General features: G+C 43.3%; 1 protein-coding gene across 3 annotated transcripts in view; it reads left to right on the forward strand.

The window, feature by feature from the left end:
- Positions 1-18,098, forward strand: part of XPO6 (exportin 6) — a 107,231-nt gene that overhangs the window by 61,309 nt on the left and 27,824 nt on the right. For all 3 annotated transcript variants that reach the window (XM_068967327.1, XM_068967328.1, XM_068967329.1), the window contains 4 exons: positions 3,584-3,693; positions 12,606-12,714; positions 14,169-14,261; positions 15,384-15,453. In XM_068967327.1, the coding sequence (XP_068823428.1) occupies positions 3,584-3,693; positions 12,606-12,714; positions 14,169-14,261; positions 15,384-15,453 (382 nt within the window). The remainder of the gene's footprint in view (positions 1-3,583; positions 3,694-12,605; positions 12,715-14,168; positions 14,262-15,383; positions 15,454-18,098) is intronic.

Here is an 18,098-nt window from a genome sequence, read left to right on the forward strand (position 1 = left end):
AAGGGTTACACACCTAAAGAAGTGTGTAAATCATGCGTGTACAGCTTCATGAGGTTTCCCAAAATGAACAAAGATTTCCCAGGTAACCACCACCCAAGTCAAGAAATAGAATTTTACCAGAATCCCCAGAAATCCCCTCATGTCCTTCCCAAATCCTCCCCAGTTCTGACGTCAGCAGCTCAGATTAGTTGTGCCTGTTTTAGAACTCCTCTAAATGGAAGCATACAATGTAGATTTGTTTGACTTTTTTCATTCAACATTATGTTTACGAACTTCATCTGTGTTGTGTGTGGCAGGAGTTTGTTCTCACTGATTTATAGGAAGTCATTAGAAAAGCCGCGCCACTGCTGATTTGGGCTACTTCCAGTTTCTGGTGGCCGTGAATCATGCAGCAGACGCTCTTGTGCCTGCCTTTGGTGACATGCATAACTCCTTCTGTTGGTGTGTGCTAGGAATGGAGCTGCTAGGTCAGGGAGGGCAGCTGATCTTATAAATAGTCATTTGGTAGTTTGAAACATGTTGTAACTTCATGAGGCTAGAGGAGAGGCAAGGGTGGAGGCTGGGAGGGGTGTGTGAATGTAATAGGGGATTTGGAAGGGCCTGGGTGGAGGAGGAGGAGGTTGAAGAATTGATGAGATGTCTGATAGAGGGGCCAGTGAGCTCAGAGCGAGGAGGAAGCCAGCTAAGCTCACCAGGGCTAATATGGGACAGAGAGGTGATGCGATACAGGAGGGTGAGGATGCAGGAGAGAAATATCAGAAATGGGAGAGCTTTGACATCGATCTGGAGAAACTGGAAAGAGAATTAGGAAAAAAGGAAGGCTTTGATTGATACTTTAGAATAAGTGCAGTAGATGTGAGAGAGAAGGAACCCGTGCTGGGGGCAGAAAGAAGGGGTTTATTTGGGAAAACAGAATGAAATGTCATATAACTTTGCTCTCTATGTAAAATGGGATCTTTTAAAGATGCATGTTATAGAAGAAAGCTTAAAAAAATGTTTTAAGTATGCATGTCTAATAACTACTTCTTTGGGTGTTTGAGCTCTGGTTATTTCTAACAGGCCTCTGTCCTTGGACAAGTCTTTTAAATTTCTAGGGATTTAGACTGCAGGGGGGCATCTTTTTTTTTTTTTTTTTTAAATTTTTGACTGAGCAGGGTCTTCTTTGCCACACGAGGGCTTTCTCCACTTGGAGTGAGTGAGGGCTACTCTCTAGCGGCGGTGCAGGGGCTTCTCGTTGCACAGCACGGGCTCTAGAGCATGTGGGCTTAGTAATTGTGGCTCATGGGCTCAGTTGCCCCACGGCATGTGGAGTCTTCCTGGACCAGGGATGGAACCTGTGCCCCCTGCATTGGCTGGCGGATTCTCAAACATCGAACCACCAGGAAAGTCCTCTAGTTTTTTTGTTCCTTATCTTGTCACCTTAGCAGGTGACTTTACTTCTGAGCCTTGGTTTCTTTAGTCTGTAAAATGGAAAGAAGAAAAATTTCTCTCCGTTTTCCAGGACTATTGTGAAGGTCAGATAGACCAAATGCAAAAGGAAACAAATCTCCTGGAGAAAGAAGTAGTGGTATCATTAGTTTCTAAAGGCGCTTGCCAGTTAGTCTTTATTGACTAACTGGCTCTGGAATCTGATGAGTAAATCTGAGTATAGATACATTTTAGAAAGGAGTCTGTGAGGGCTCTGCAGAGTTGACACCAAAAGTGCGGTCAACCCATCGAGCTTTATGAGCTTAGCCTTCTGTGCCCAGAGCAGTCATCAAAGGCCAGATTGTGGGCAGCACAGGAGGCCTCACAGTGGGGCCTGTAGATGTGGATGTGAACCGTGGTGTTTCAGGTCCTGAAGAGGGTGTATCTGCCCAACTTTCTTACAGCCTCAAGACACGTAGTAAATCCTCAATTCAAAGGCATAAGAAAGACATGTGTAATCATGAAGCACTTTGACATAGCCATTAGCTCTTGGCTTTTCTCAAAAGCCACATGCATCTGATCAGTTATGTTTTTTGGTGAGGGAGCTGGTAGGTATTGCTTTTCAAATCAAGGAAAGGCGACTAGGTAAGCTCCTGACAAGGAAGCACAGCACACTACAGCCAGGACAAGGCTACATCTCCTGGCTGCCAGTAGAGTGCCTGTCCCCAGGCTACCCATATTATTTCCACATGGCTTATTGTGGTTTTTTTTCCTGCTTATTTTTCTAATTCATTTTGTGCTCTGAGGATGGCCCTGCCGGTGGTCCTGATTGAGCTGTTAACAGTCTAGTTCCAGGGCTGCCCTGTGGATTATGAGTGGAGTCTGCCATTTTAAAAAATAAAAGTTGACATATTTGGCTGTGTTGCGTCTTAGGTGTGGCTCTCCGCTGTGGCACATAGGCATCCCTAGTTGTGTAGCATGGGCTCCAGAGCCCCCGGGCTTAGTTGCCTCTCAGTATCTGGGATCTCAGTTTCCTGAGCAGGGATCAAATCCAAGTCCCCTGCATTAGAAGGCGGGTTCTTAACCACTGACCACTAGGGAAGTCACTGCCACATTTTTTAAGTTTATAGCTTTTCTGTCTTAGACTCAGCCTGGGTATAGAACTCTCACTGTACACCACCACCATCATTGTAAGTTACCTCTTAGACAATTTCCATACCTGCCCATGTAAACGTCTGGATTTTCTTGGATCAGAAATGGAAGGAAGCTGATCTAAGAAGATAGTGTTAGTATTTCTTGCCATATCTAATCCTGCTACCAATGATGTAGTTGAATGGAGCAATCACAAGTAAAACCAAGGAGTTCTTGTAGGTAGCAAGAATTTGAGGGGATACATAAGGGCTTGTGGGGCAGGGGTGCCACAGATGAAACTGAATGTGAATGAGGAAGACAGGATACTGGAGAAAAGAGTGCCTGGATTTTACAGAACTCCTGAGAAAGTGCAGTGGTCCAGTTGCTACGACCCTACAAAGACTTGCTCTCTTCTCACTTTGTCCTTGTTAAAACTCAGGCAAGAGGTTGCTGTTAGCCTGTTTGACACATCTACTTTGCAGATAAGCCGGAGCCTGCGGGTCAGACTTAATGCGCTCACTTTGTCATGTAGGAAGACTGCAAGTGTTTCTTTCCTAATGTTCAGATGTGTAAACTTGTCACTTAGAAGCCGCTGAAACTTAGTTTTGGTTTTATAATAGTACATAGTGGAAAGAGCATTGGCTGGGGGAGTAAAGAGACCTGCTCCTATCCCTAACATTGAACATATCTCTGGAGCTCAATTTCTTTTTCTCTGAAGCAGATTTGAATCGGAGGATCAGTGAGAACTCTTCACATCGCAGTCTCAGAGTTCAACATAGGTGTTCTCTCGGCTTATTTTGTAAATTGGTTTGTTCTGCATAATATCTCCTTAATAGTATGTTCCATGGTAACCTTGTCTTGTTAGTTCAGCAGGGCCCAATCGTGAAGACCAGATAAAAGACACCAATTGTGGTTATTACTAAGAAGTCGAGGGAACCTAGGCTTATGGTTGTAGCGTTCTGGTGGAAGTAAACACTGGTGGGTGTGTTTCTAAGGAGTAGTTCCATTAAGTAATTTCATTGTCTGGATTTCTTTTGCACCATAGCCTACTCATGAAGGTTACTTCTCTTGTTTGGATATCTGGACACTCTTTTTGGACTATCTGACAAGTAAAATTAAAAGCCGTCTGGGAGACAAGGAAGCAGTTCTCAACAGGTAAACCACAGAAACATTAATAACTAGAAATAGACATTTTGGTCAGTTTCTCTTGTGGCCTAAAGAGTCCGCCATGCAGTCAGACTGCTTTAGTGAAACGGAGTCGCATAAGCTGTTCAGGTAGTAATGCCATTGAACATTGTCTTCTTCTCTTCCCCTTAGATACCTCATTTTTAAAAAACATTTTTCTGATTAAAAAAGTAACATGTATTAAATTTTTAGGTATGATAATGCTTTTGTGGCCCCTTCTCTCCCATGATCCTTACTTTAGAGATATAAGTTGAAGTATTTATTGGATGAAATGATATAACATCTGAGATTTGCTTTAAAATAATTCCCTGGGGCTAGTGGGGGAAGTGGATTGACCATGTGTTGACAATTGATGTTGAACTCAGTTGATAGGAACTTGGAGTTCATTGTATCCTCACTTCTTTTGTATGTGCTTGAAAATTTCCTAAATAATGAATACTTGTCAGGGAAAAAAGTATTTATTTTAAAAACTAGCAAAGATAGAAAAATATAAAGAAGATAAGTTTTCTATAATCCCACTATCCAGAGATAATTAGTTTCGTACTTCTTGTTATAGTTTAGAAACAGAAAATGGGGAAATGTTTTTTCCCCACGTTTCTCAAGACCATTTTTCTTGTTTGCAGGCAGAAAGTATGTTTCCTGTACACTGTGGTCCTTATATATCTAACTATTAGAAGCTAACATATCTAGAGTGTTCAGCACATTACAAATGCTCAGTAAATAGTATCAGTGGTGGATGGTGGAGATAGTGAATACGTCTCTCCTAGAGAGTACCAAATGGAGGTAGTGAGGAGAACTCCCATCTGGGGAGAGTTGGACTGAACCTCTTAAAACCCTTTCCATCTCTGAGGTTTGAAGAGTTTTTAAAATTCTAAACGGTATTTGCATTCCAAGTTTAAGCATTTGCACTTTCATTTCCCAAACTATTTTTATGATTGCAAAATAGCTTCCAGTTTGTTATGATGTCAGGTCACATATGGTTCTGGGTAGTATATTTGTGTATCAGAAACCTTCTTACACAACAGTAGATCCTGTTTTTGGTGAACTTGCCAACTGTGAGTAATTGTGTTGTTGAATGAGATTCTTCAAAGAAAAGGCGCTTCCGCCAGATTCTCTTTCTTGTATGTTGAGCAGTCGCATCCTTTGCTTCTGGGACTGTGCCTGATTTTGCTATATTTAAGTGGTTAGATGGTCTTTCACATCGCTCAGACTTTTTGGAAGAATAAGCTGAGGACATGATCAGCACGAAAATGCTTTTAAAAGCGCAGTACAAATGTGCTTTAGGTGGGGAGAATACGGTATTGTTCCACTGAGAGGTACTTGTGCTGATTACTGCACCAATAGAAGGAGCAGTGGTGCAGTTTAAATCCCTTTTCTGCTTCATGCTAGCAGTGTTACTGTTGGTCAAGTCATATGGTAATCTCATTTCCTCTTGCAAAATGAGCATACTAATACCTCTCTTGTAGAATGGCTAGGATTCAAGGAAATCGCGTATATAAAATACCTGGCTTAGTATCGATCACATGTTAGGCACTCAATGGATGGTCACAGTAATGACCACACAGTAATAATAAGTCATAGAAGATGTTGCTGTTGTTTGACTGAGGTGGTGACTGTGGAGTTAAATGACAGGACCCCTGGACAGCAGAGACTCCTCAGCCCACTTGCAGATGGTGGCCTGCCTGCCTGCCCAGGCATCTGTCGTTACAGTTGTCAGCGGTCCTGGCTGACCACTTTAAACACTAGGGATTTTTCTCATTGATCCTTTGATTATTATCCTAAATAAGGCTTTCTGATTTTTCATGACTTAAAAAAATACACACATAACACTTTCACACTTTAACAACCCAAACGTCCAAAGCTCGTCTGTGGTTTATGCCGTTAACGGTAACCATCATCTGGGGGAACAGCTTGTCAGTCTGACACCCCCTAGTGGTCAAAGGTAGTAGACGACAAAGAAAGATGTACAATGCAGTCTACTGCCTGCTCAAAGAAAATAGTTGAACTCTGTGTTTCCTGTCACCTCTCACGGAGCATATTTATAGAAGTACATACTCAAAAAACCTTAAATGAAAGTTTTGAAAGTTTGGCAACCACAGCTCTGGGTTATCTTAGAGATCCCAATATATTGAAGCAGCTGATAAAGAGCACTGGCTACAGATAATTACTGCATTGATTTTTAGTGAAGAGCTTGTCAATGCAGTCAAATGCTTTTCAACTGATGAAATATATCTGAAAGAAGTCAGGGGGCTTTTGTGACTTGAACCAGAATTTCAGAAGCAACTGGTCTTGCAGGAAGTAGTCAGATGTTTTCTTGGTGTCTTAAATGGGAGACGTAGGTGTGGTTAAGTCGCAGAGACAGCATTCAGTTCCTGTCTCTTGTGGTTTATAGGTTTTGCATCATTCCTCACAACAAAGTGGTAGGCTTTGTAGGCTACAAATTTAGAAGTACAAATGTACATAGAATTATTTTTGGTCCTAGGAGTCTGGAAATTGGAGTTCCACATGTTCCTTGCTCAATGAAGATGCTCAAGAATTTCTTGTTCAGAGCTGGTGGGGACTTGGAGAACTTGAGTCCCATTGTTAACAGATAAATATTCTATAATGCACCCAACTGAACTAATTGCTAGTGGGGTCACTGTCCAGGTTTGCCATTTTGAATCAGTGGTGTTGGAAGACCTGAATTTCGGTCTCCATTTCCTCTTTGTAGTTTGGGAATGGTTGTGCCTACTTTACAAGTTCTTGAGCAAATTAAATGAACCAGTGTGTATAAAGTACCTTGGCTGATAGTAGATGTTCAGAAAATAAGTATTAGTTCTCATCCTTTGTCTCTCTTTCTCTAACTTCCTTCTCTCTGTGCTTGTCAGTGTGTAGGGAGACACCTGGGTAGAAACTTATTTTTATAGGAGGATGAGGAAACTTGCAGTGTGTTAAGTAACCTAAAGTTACTGAGTCATGTCCTGTGAACCCCTTTGTCATGAGAGTACTGGCAGGTGCTGGCCACAGACCTGCCAGGGATTCTGGGTGACATTAGATTGGACTGTAAACAAATGTGGGCAGGCGTGAGAAAACTTGCTGCCCTTTTCTTGTGAGTGGGTTTTTCTGCTTAGTAAAGAGGAAGTGCCATTGTGACACACAGCATTTTGATACAGTTAGTAAAAGGTATTAACCAGGTTTATGTCAGAGCTCCAGTAGCTTTCTAGCTCTTGATACACGAAATTCATGCTGTTGACTGCCCCAGAGAGCAAGTGAATAGGATATATTCAAGTGAATAGGAAATATTCACTCAGAATATTTCACTGAGTTGAAAAAGCTACCCAGGATTATGCTTTGGTGCCTTGTAGTTATCTGACTTGTAGGTTTGTCTATTTATTGCCTGCATATTGATTCATTTGTTCTCTTTCATTCATCACACATTTACTAAGCAGCTGCTATGTAGTTGCCTTAACATAACATTTTATTTAACTCTCAGAAGAAGTTGGGGTGCTTCTGAAATCACATTTGTGGTTTGAGCACACCAATCTGTAGGTTTATTTCCATTGTATATTTAAGCATTTAATGCTCTAAGTTTCCCTCTGAGCACTGCTTTAGCTTTATCTATCAAATTCTAATAGGTATTGGTTTCCTTTTCATTCAATTTATTTTGTAATTCCTCTTGAGAATTCCTCTTTGGTGTTTAATTTCTAAATATCTGAGGATTTTCCCTGTGTCTTCTTGCTGTTGTTTTCAAGTTTATTATGATCTGCAAACATATTCTGTGTGGTTCCAGTTCTTTTCAGTTTGTCAGGATTTGCTTTATGGCCTGCTCTTCTTGGGGCTCATTCACTGTGCTTGAGAGTGTGTGCTCTGCTGTTGCTGGGTGCAGTGTTATCCGTATGCCAGATCAGATTGATTGAGAGTGTTCTACAGGTTATCTTTTTATCCGGTTTGTTCTGCCAGTTACTGAGAGAGGGGTGAATTCTCCCAGGTAAAGTTGTGGATTTGTCAACGTCTCCTTTCAATTCTATCAGTTTTTGCTTTGTTTGTTTTGAGACTCTCTTTGTTAGTTTCTAGAGAAGGAAATGGCAACCCACTCCAGTATTTTTGCCTGGGAAATCCCATGGACAGAGGAGCTTGATGGATTACAGTTCATGGGGTTGCAAAAAGTCGGACATGACTGAGCAGCTAAATGACAACTGTTAATTTCACACAAATTTAGTTTTCCCTTTGAGTGTATCTACTGAGTGTTTGACTATATTTATGAGTTTTTAAAGTCATTGGTCTGTATATTAAAATGCATATATATTTAACTTTTCGAGTTGACGTATTACCACGTCAAGTGTAATATAGAAGCCTCACTACTTTTTTGCTCTCTCTTCTTGCATTGAGGTTGCCATGTATTTTCCGTGAAAATCCCATCAGACAGTGTTCTGTTTTTGCTTTCATCCAGCATTCATATTTTAAAGTTCTTAAGAGAATCAACAGAGGAGCAGTTGTATTTACCCAGAGATCTGCCAGTTCTCTTGCTTTCCCTTCATTCTGAAGTTCCATGTTTCTGTTTTAAAATTAATTAACTAACTGATTAATTTTGGGGGGCTGCACTGGGTCTTCGTTGCTTTCTCTAGTTGTGGTGATTGGGCGCTGCTCTTGCTTGCAGTGCGCAGCCTTCTCATTGAAGTGGCTTCTCTTGTTGCAGAGCAAAGGCACTGGAGCACGCAGAGTTCAGTGGTGATGGCTCGTGGGCTCAGTAGTTGTGGCGCATAGGCTTAGTTGCTCCACGGCATGTGGGATCTTCTTGGACCAGGGATTGAACCCGTGTCCTCAGCATTTGCAAGCAGATTAAAAAAAAAAAAAAAAACCTTAAAAAAAAATTTATTTATTTAGTTTTGGCTTTGTTGGGTCTCTGTTGGCGCGAGGGCTTTTCGCTCGTTGTGGCAAGCAGGGGCTGCCCTATAGTTGTGGTGCATGAGCTTCTCCTTGTGTGGCTTCTCTTGTTCCAGGGCACGGGCTCCAGAGCATTCGGGTTTCCTTAGTTGTGGCATGTGGGCTCAGCAGTTGCAGTGTCCTGGGAAAGGCAGGTTCTTAGGCACTGGACTACCAGGGAAGCTCCCAGGTTTCTTTCTGATTATTGTTTACCTTCTCAATCAGCCAGCTCGGGTTGCCATAATGAAATACCACTGACTGGGATGGCTTAAACAATAGAAATTAATTTTCTCTTACATCTAGAGAATGGAGGTCATAGATGAGGGGGCTGGCGGATTTGGTTTCTGGTGAGGGCTCTCTTCCTGGCTTGTAGACGCTGCCTTCCCTTCATGTCCTCATGTGGCCCCTCTTCTGTGCTTGCACGGGGAGGAGGGAGCGTGAGCACACTCCACTCCCTCATGTCTCTTTCTCTTCATGTAATTAATGCCCACCCCGCCCTTATGATCTCACTCAACTTTTATTGCCTTTCATAGGCCTTATCTCCAAATACAGTCATACTGAGAGTTGGGGGCTTCAGCAAACAAAGTTTGAGTGGACACAGTTTAGTCCAAAACACCCTTCAGCTGAAGATCCTCAAGAAGGATGCTTATAATAGCTTGCTTTAAAAATCTTCGATAATTCCAGCATCTGTGTCATCTGTGACAGTTTGCTGATTGTCTTTCCCTTGACAGGTGTTCAGTGTCTTCTCATTTTTTGTGTGTCAACTAGTTTAGAGCCCTGTACATGTTTGTTCTACCAGCTGTAGGCATGACTTCCATCTCCACAGTCACTGTATGGTCAAAGGTGGGTGCTGAATCTAAGGCATCGCACCCGTGATTCAGGCAGCAGGAGTAGAGGGGAGAGGTTGGACAAAAGCAGCTTTCCCAGCGGCCCCACCAAATAACTTCTTTTAAAATTTCCTTGACCACTCCTGTCTGCAGAGGAAGACTGGGAAACATAGTCTTTCATTTGGCATCAGGGTCTCGTGTTCTCTTCCTGGGGAAGAAGGGTGTTGGGTAGGCAAATGACAAATATAAGCTCTAGGCTCAAGTGTTTGAACTTAGCCTTTTTCTAAAGTCTACTGAAGTGGGATTTTGATTCTGTTTGCAAGTTTTCCCACAGATGTTGCCTATTTTATTAGTGATTTTTTTCTGCTAACATTCTCCTCTGGGCCATCATGCTTAATTACTTATCTTGTCTAGCTTGTTAAGTTATTGGCAAATAATGAGGGACTCTTTGAGGGATTGAGGGGGGACAGTGTCTCTGTCTCTGATGAAGAAATGAGCTCCTGTGCCCACAGAGCTCTGAAATGTGACATTTCAGGAGGATTTTTAAGTAGTCTTTAGACCGTATCTCAGAGAAGGCAATGGCACCACACTCCAGTACTCTTGCCTGGAGAATCCCATGGACGGAGGAGCCTGATAGGCTGCAGTCCATGGGGTCGCTAAGAGTTGGACACGACTGAGCGACTTCACTGTCACTTTTCATTTTCATGCATTGGAGAAGGAAATGGCAACCCACTCCAGTGTTCTTGCCTGGAGAATCCCAGGGACGGTGGAGCCTGATGGGCTACCATCTCTGGGGTTGCACAGAGTCGGACACGACTGAAGCGACTTAGCAGTAGTAGACCATATCTACAGTCTCAGTACAGGGGTTGTAACTCTTAGACTGAATGAACTGTACTTGGTCTTGGTATTGGATACCTTTTGGCTTTGATTGTCTTGTTGTCCTGGTACTCTCGGTATAAGATGAGGTGATTGATAAGTTAGAGTCTTGTCAGGAAAACAGAAATTACACTTACTTATTTTAAGAATTCAGTGTAGGAAATTGCTTAAACAAGTTTTAGAGGAGTGGAAAGCAAAAAGGGAACACTGAGACAACACAGACAATAGCTACAGGAAGCAGTTTCATCCCTAGGGCTGGGGTACCATGCAGAGGTGTCGGGGACATTGACTATCAATGGCCCGAGAGATGGCCTCCAAGCAGCTAGAGGTCAGATCTCTGAGGGGAGGGAATCCCCCAGTTGCACAGCTCAGAAGAGGGCCCCCAGGGAGCTGGGACTTAATCCTTTGAGGAGAGGTTGTGACCTGGGTCCTATTGGCACCTCAGAGAGAGGGTGTGATTCAGCTGGCTTGGGGAGCGTGGAAGCTGGAACCAGTTATTGCTGCTGTTACTGCCTGGGGACCATTGTTGGGGTGACACTGCCAGGACAGCAAGCCCACAGGAAGAGTGGGGTCCCTTTGCCGTTCAGTTTTCCTCCAGTGTTTGATCGAGTCCAGCAAGCAGAGATGAAGCATGTTGTGTGCAGTCTCAGTCCCAGCATCACAGAATATGGAGAGCGGACTGGTGCTAGGAACTGAACCACCAGGGTGGGTGCTTTGCTCTGAGTGGGCCCAGCCCTGAACTTCTCGTAGAAACATTTCAGGAAATGTTTAAGGCAGACGTTTAGGCCACATGATTTGTTCTTGAAAGTTAGTGGCTTGTTGGCCCTTGTGGTAGCAACTATTACATATAACTTTGGTGCTGAGTTAGATTCTTATCACATGTGGGAAATATCCAAGCCTCCGGCTCCAAATGTTTCTTTGAGAAATTATTTTTAGACAGATCAAGGGGTCAGGGTGTCCCTAGACTTTTCCCATGTCTTCTTTTCGGCTTTAAGTGTTGTTAAAAGTTGACTAAAATTGAGGTTTTTGGGGAATGGGTGGAGCAGGCTCAAAGCCTATTGGTGGTTTATGTGTAGAGAGAACATGAGGCGTTGAGTTAGGGAGCCCTGGGTTCAAACCAGCTAGCTTTGTGACCTTGGGCAGTTGATTTAACTTCTCTTAACTATAATTTCCTCATCAGAAAAGTATCAGTAATACCACCTACCTCTCACAGTTGTTGACAGCATTGAATCGTTGGGTTCCCTGGTGGTCTGGTCCTAGGGTTCTGGACTTTCACTGCCATGGCCTGAGTTTAATTCCTGCTCAGGGAACTGAGATCCCACAAGCCATGTGGTGTAGCCCCCCACCTCTCCCCGCCAAAATTAAACCATTGAGTTAATTGATATTTATATATAGCACGTATAATCCTCAGGGCAACCACTGAGAAAAAAAATTTTTAAAATATATGGTAAAAGAAATGGCAAGGGAATTAAAATAGTACACTCAAAACTATCTATTTAACACAAAAGGAAGCAGTCCTAGCAGAAGTAAGGGGTAAAAGATGAAACATAGAGAAAACAAATAGCAAAATGGCAGAAGTCAGTCTTTCCTTATTGGTAATTACATTAAATATAAAGGCTTAACTTCCCTAGTTAAAAAGCAAAGATTGGCAGAATGGACTGACTTCACGTTGTTTACAAGAGACTGACTGGAATTTTAAAGGCACAAATAGGTTTAAAGTAAAAAAAATAGGAAAAGATATTCCATGCCAACAGTAACCAAAATAAAGCTAGGGTAACTACACTGTGTAGGGGGGTATTCTTAGTCACTTATTCGTGTCCAGCTCTTTGTGACCCTTTGAGGTGTAGCCCACCAGGCTCCTCTGTCCATGGGATTTTTCAGGCGAGAATGCTGGAGTGGGTTGCTATTGCTTCCTCCAGGGGATCTTCGCAGCCCAGGGATTGAACCCATGTTCTATGTCTCCTGCATTGTAGGTAGATTGTTCACCCACTGACTGTACTAAGTTAGACAGAATAGACTTTTAAGACAAAAATTGCTACCAGAGACAAAGGATATTATACAAGAAGGTTCTGGAACATCGTTGAGTAAGTCACATCCCTGCTCCTGTCCCACTGTCACGTAGCATTTGCCAAACCATAAACTAAGTTTAGTTTAGATGCTTCCTGTGTGTGGTAATCCAGTGTAGACACCATTCCCTTCAGAATGCAGGGGGCCTTTTTGAAATCCTAGGCTAAGAGCCTGCTCTCACCTGATGCTGCATTTCTCCCTGCCACGCAGGTACGAAGACGCCCTAGTCCTCTTGCTGACGGAGGTGTTGAATCGCATCCAGTTCAGATACAACCAGGCCCAGCTGGAGGAGTTGGATGATGAGACTCTAGATGACGATGTAAGCAGCATAGCCTCGTTGGCCTTAATCCTTGCCATCCTGTGGTATGAATGGAAATGGAGACTTGGAACCCATAGCTCTTTGCTCTGGAGACCATCTTTAAGCCAGAGCAGTCTTACAGTTTGAGTTACACATTTGAAATTTGTATTCTGCTGGTCGATTTGGGTTTATGAACTGTAAAAATATTTTACAGGCATTTACCTATATGGACTAGAGATGTAAGTAAAGCAACCATATGTACAGTGAAAAGTGGTTTAGTAAGAACTTGGCATCCCACCTATTTTCCCCTGCCTTGCATCCACATTCTGGGCAACAAATATAAGCCAGCTGGATACTGGCAGAGATAGTTAGAGATACTTAAATGATAAGGCTAGAATAAAAGGACATCTCTTTTGACTATATGTTATTAATATAAACTCATATCTCTTAAAATTAACCTTGAGTTTATTGATGCTGACATGCTTCACATTGGTAAGAAAAACGTCTTTAAGGATATAATTCCAGTGTTCCTTTTTCTTAACCACCTTGCATTTAAACATTTTCAAGTCACTGTTATGGCTCTCAGAATAGCAGCCACTGTGCTGTGGTTAAGACCTTGAGGGTAGCCATATCTGGGTTAGAAACAGCCTCCTGCTTGGAACCAGATGGCCTAGATTTGACTGTGCAGCCTTGAGTACAAAGAAGGTAGCAGTCTGGCCACTGAGTTTCCCTGAGGTTTAATTTCCATGTCTCCCAGAAGAGGAAGGCTCTCTCTGAACCGACCTGTGTTGACGGTTACGTGCGGGCACCACACGTGGATATGGTGGCACGTGCCTGGTGGGTGGTAGGTGCTTGGCAGCACTTGGTAGACTTTAGCTTCACATCTGTTACCTGTCTGATGTAAGCCAGTGCATCTCATAGTTTAGCCTGAATAAGAGGCGCTGTGAGACAGTTTGTTAAGCAGACTTTGATTCAGGCAGTGTGTGGGGGGAGGGGTGGGGGGGAGCATGGCCAGAAGTTGCATTTCTGACAACCCCCCACCCCGGAGATGCCGATGCTGCTGTTCATCAACCATACTTTGTGTAGCACTGGTGTGGCCGGTTATGTAAGCTCAGGAACGGGCTGTCTCAGAAGGTAATGAATGACAAATTCCTATAGCTGGAATGACGGAAAGGGGACTCGAGCATTTATTTTACCAGTCACTTTTTTAAATCTCTTATTCCTATGACAGAGAGAAAAGTAGGTCGTTTTATGTGAATCGTTTCCTTTTTGAGGAACCATGTTCTTATGACATTAATTTATTGGATCAAAAATTTTTTTAGCTTGGCATTTTTAAAGTACCAAATAACCTGGTTTACTGTTTCTCCACATACTTATATTGGAGAGTGGGCTTGAGGTGGAGGGCAGGCTGGCAGGAAAGCTGATGAGCCTCTGCCATTCTGGGAAGAGCTGATCCTTCTGTGTTTGCCCCGCAGCAGCAGACAGAGTGGCAGCGGTACTTACGCCAGAGCTTGGAGGTAGTGGCCAAAGTGATGGAGCTCCTTCCCACACACGCCTTCTCAACACTGGTAACTCACCATTTGGAGGGGAGTGAAGAGCCTAATTATTTCCCTGCATATAGCATGAGTAGTAAGGCTTTTGTGCTCACCAGTCTTATAAAATGTATATGTTTTAAACAGAGAATAATAATTATGATAACTGACCCTTGAATTTAATGTGTATAACATTTCCTCCCAGTATTTTAAAATGAGCTTTTGGAAGCTCTGTTTTTCTTTCCTAAACTCCTGGGTGTAGTATAAATTTTACTGATGCCTTTATGCTTTCACCAGTGGCTTACAAGTGGCCAAGCCAAGTGGAAGATTTATTTTTAAAAATTACACTGTTGGAAAGTTAGCCTTCATAAAACTCACAAAACTGTTGGCAGATTATTTGCTGGGCACTTTGTGTCTATATTTATGTCATAAGGACTGATTGCATTCGCCAAGTGATGCTTGTTATTTGAAGGGATTTCGTTAAGTCCGCGTCTCCTCTGAAGGCACGATAATTCACTGGGGTCGGGTTTGCACTGCACCGCCCAGCTGTCTTGTGTTCTCTCATGGAGAGTGCCATCTTATTTTGCCATCTGCCTTTCGTGGGGACCTGTCACAATAACGTCTTAATTTTATCTTAATGGTGAGTTAGCAGCTTTAGGAAGAAAAGATAGAGCTCTGATTATGAAGGTCCTGTCTGCTAAATGAGTAAGGCAAACTGACTACAAATAATTTGGCTCTCTTCACTCTATCAAGCACTTAAATAAGGCTTAACTGCGCTTTTTTTCAAGGGCAGGGTTTTCCTTGGACTTGAAGGGAGGTGGGTCCTGTGTTAGAGCTCTAGAAAGTATAGATCATTTGGGGGCTTGATATCTTCCTTTAAGGACATAATTGTCATAATAATCATAGAGCCTTGTTTAGAAAAGTATGGAACTAGTGCTTTATTTTCTTTCTTATTCCAAGTATTAACTGGTGGTTTTAATTGTAGAAGACTTTGGGGGTGGGAGGTGCTGAGGGGTGCCACCTCTTAGCTGTGTGTAAAGGCTCCCAGAGAAAAGTTTTTTACCCTGCTCCTCCCACTACAGGTACTTCTTTCAATGTTGAAATGCTGTTAAAATTCGCATTTATGTTTTTTTTAATCTTCTGTTTCTTTGTTTTCAGTTCCCAGTTCTTCAGGACAATTTAGAAGTTTACCTGGGGTTACAGCAGTTTATAGTTACTTCAGGGTCAGGTAAGCTGTCTTTTATTTTCTAATTTCATGTTCAGAAAAAAGGTTCTGAAAAATCATCCTCCCGGGAGGACTTGGGAGCAAGCTCTGCAGCAGACGACCTGGTAGAGCCGATCATGGCGATTGTCAGCTCTCTTGTGTCAGCGTTGTTGTTGTTTAGTTGCTAAGTCGTGCCCAACTCTGTGACCTTGTGAACTACAGCTTGCCAGGCTCCTCTGTCCATGGGATTATTCTGGCAAGACTACTAAAGAGAGTTGCTGTTTCCTTCTCCAGGGGATCTTCCCGACCCAGGGATCGAACTTGTGTCTCTTGTGTCTCCTGCACTGGCAGGCAGATTCTTTACCGCTGCACCACCTGTTAAGCCCTCCTGTGTCAGTGGCCCTGACTGTAGCCATTTGGAAAGGCTTTGGCCTGCTGTTGGCAGATTTCACCAGTTGGAGGTTTAGGGTTAGCATTTTGGGATTATTTTGTTAATAATAATAGCTTCTGTTTGTAGAAGAGGTACTGCATGCCAGGCACCATATTATTTGTTCTTGTTATTTAATTCTCTCAACTCTCCTGTGAGGTGTAAGTACTAATCACAGTTCTCTTGTTTTACAAAAGAGGAAATTCATGTTCAGAGATGTTAGTTTACCCAGGGTTACATAGCTTGTGGCGCTAGTCTCAGGAGGGTATACTAGGAAACGATAAAAAGTTGAATTAGCCAAAATCTGATATTCATTCTGCCAGCCGAAAGCACCAGGAACATCATTCTTGCAAACACATTTGTGCTACAAACACACACACATACACACGCACAGACACATAGGAACTTAACCAAGTGCTTGCAAACACTTGTGCTGCACACATGCCCACCCACCCATACGCCCACACAGTTTTCCTTGCAGGAGTTACCCTGGCCCTGGCCAGCTGCCCCTCTCTTGTATAACTGCTGCTTCAGCCTGGCACACAGCTGCCTGGGGTACAGCCCAGCGCCTGGATGAGCTTGTTATTTGTGGCAGAGCCTCCCCAAGAGGCTCTTTACGAGGCTGCCCTTCTTGGTGGCCTGTGACTGCTTGTTTCCATGACCAGATTAGCTTCTACCAATAAACAACCCATTGGGCCCCAGGAGGTTGATGGGCTTGGCATGCCCCAACTCTAGACCCTGATTTGTGTAGATTGAGTAAGAACAACTTCTGTAAAACTTTAAAAAGACTACTTTTCAAAGCAAATGTGCCTGTATGATATGCCATCAACATTCATGGAAGTCTTTGGACTGTGTACAGATGCTGCAAATATTTCCAAAATCTAGGAAAAAATTCTTGGGGAAAAAATCATACTGTAATGTTTTCTCCCTCAGGGCTCTTGTTCAAATTAGAATATACTCAGGACCCTAAAGTGGCACAATGGTAAAGAATCCACCTGCCAGTGCAGGAGATGCAGGAGACACAAGTTTGATCCCTGGATTGAGAAGATCCCCTGAAGGAAGAAATGGCAAGCCACTCCAGATTCCTTGCCTGAAAAATTCCATGGACAGAGGACCCTGGTGGGCTGCGGTCCATAGGGTTGCAAAGAGTCAGACTGAGCACACACACAGGATCCTAAAAAAGTTATTATTGATCTTAAAGATAAAATTGAGCATGTACTCTTTTCCTCCCAGAATAGATACCTAAAGTCAGTATTAGTAGCTGACTTTTTAACATTACATTGAGTCTGTCTTCAGGTGGCAGTCTGCAGTGATTCCCAAGTCCGTTATCTCATAACTTAGATTTTCTTGTCCGGGAGGATAATCTGATTGACTTCTCCCTGAATGAAGCATTGTAGGCCTGCTCTCATCGCAGCCCGTTTGCTGTCAGTTCCACAGTATGCTTGGCTCTTCCAGGTCATTTCTAAACCTCATCCCAAGCACTGATCCTTGGGGCATATACTCAAGGGGCAGACCCTCTCAGGCCAGAGAAATACTTATTTCCTGTTTTAAAATGAGCTTTCTTATCCATGATGAAGCAAAAGCCAAGTTTCCAATGCAAAGGCTATTAAAAAATGGAAACTCTGAGTACGATTTGTTCCTTGGTTCCCATGGTCGTTTACCCCTCACATAACCTTCATGCTATATTAGTCAGCCTTACTGCCTCTTACCAGAAACCACGTTCTTTTCCCCAGTGGGTTTGGGCTCATTCCTTTCATTTGCATTTACCTTCTCCTGGCCTGAATTCTGGAGTGATGGAAGCCTTACTTTTTTTTTTCCCCTGGCTACATTTGTGAGGCAGATACAATCTTAGCTCCCTGACCATGATTGAACCCAGGCCCCCTGCATTAGGGGCTCCGAGTCTTAGCCTCTGGACCCCCAGGGAAGTTCCTGGGAGTCTTACTCTTTACTCACTTCTGTTGATCCCCCTGTTCCGCTTCCTTGGTAAAGTCCAAGGCAAAGCGTGCCGTCGCTGCACCTCCTCTACCCCGGCAGTCATCTTGGCCCTGGCTGGCTGTCTTTTGCACTGCTTGTGGTCTCCGTCACCCCCTCATCAGTCATTGTGCCCCTGGTGCTGCGTTTGTGTCCTTACATGTCCCGAAGGGTCTGTCCTGTAGGTGTTTGGCTTCTGCCGCTGTTCACCGAGATCCTCCCCCATTGGGGCAATATTTCTGCTCCAAGCAGTCCTGCTAACTTTTTTGTT

This window comes from Capricornis sumatraensis, chromosome 3 (genome assembly GCF_032405125.1).
Source record: "Capricornis sumatraensis isolate serow.1 chromosome 3, serow.2, whole genome shotgun sequence".
Classification (NCBI taxonomy): Eukaryota; Metazoa; Chordata; class Mammalia; order Artiodactyla; family Bovidae; genus Capricornis; species Capricornis sumatraensis.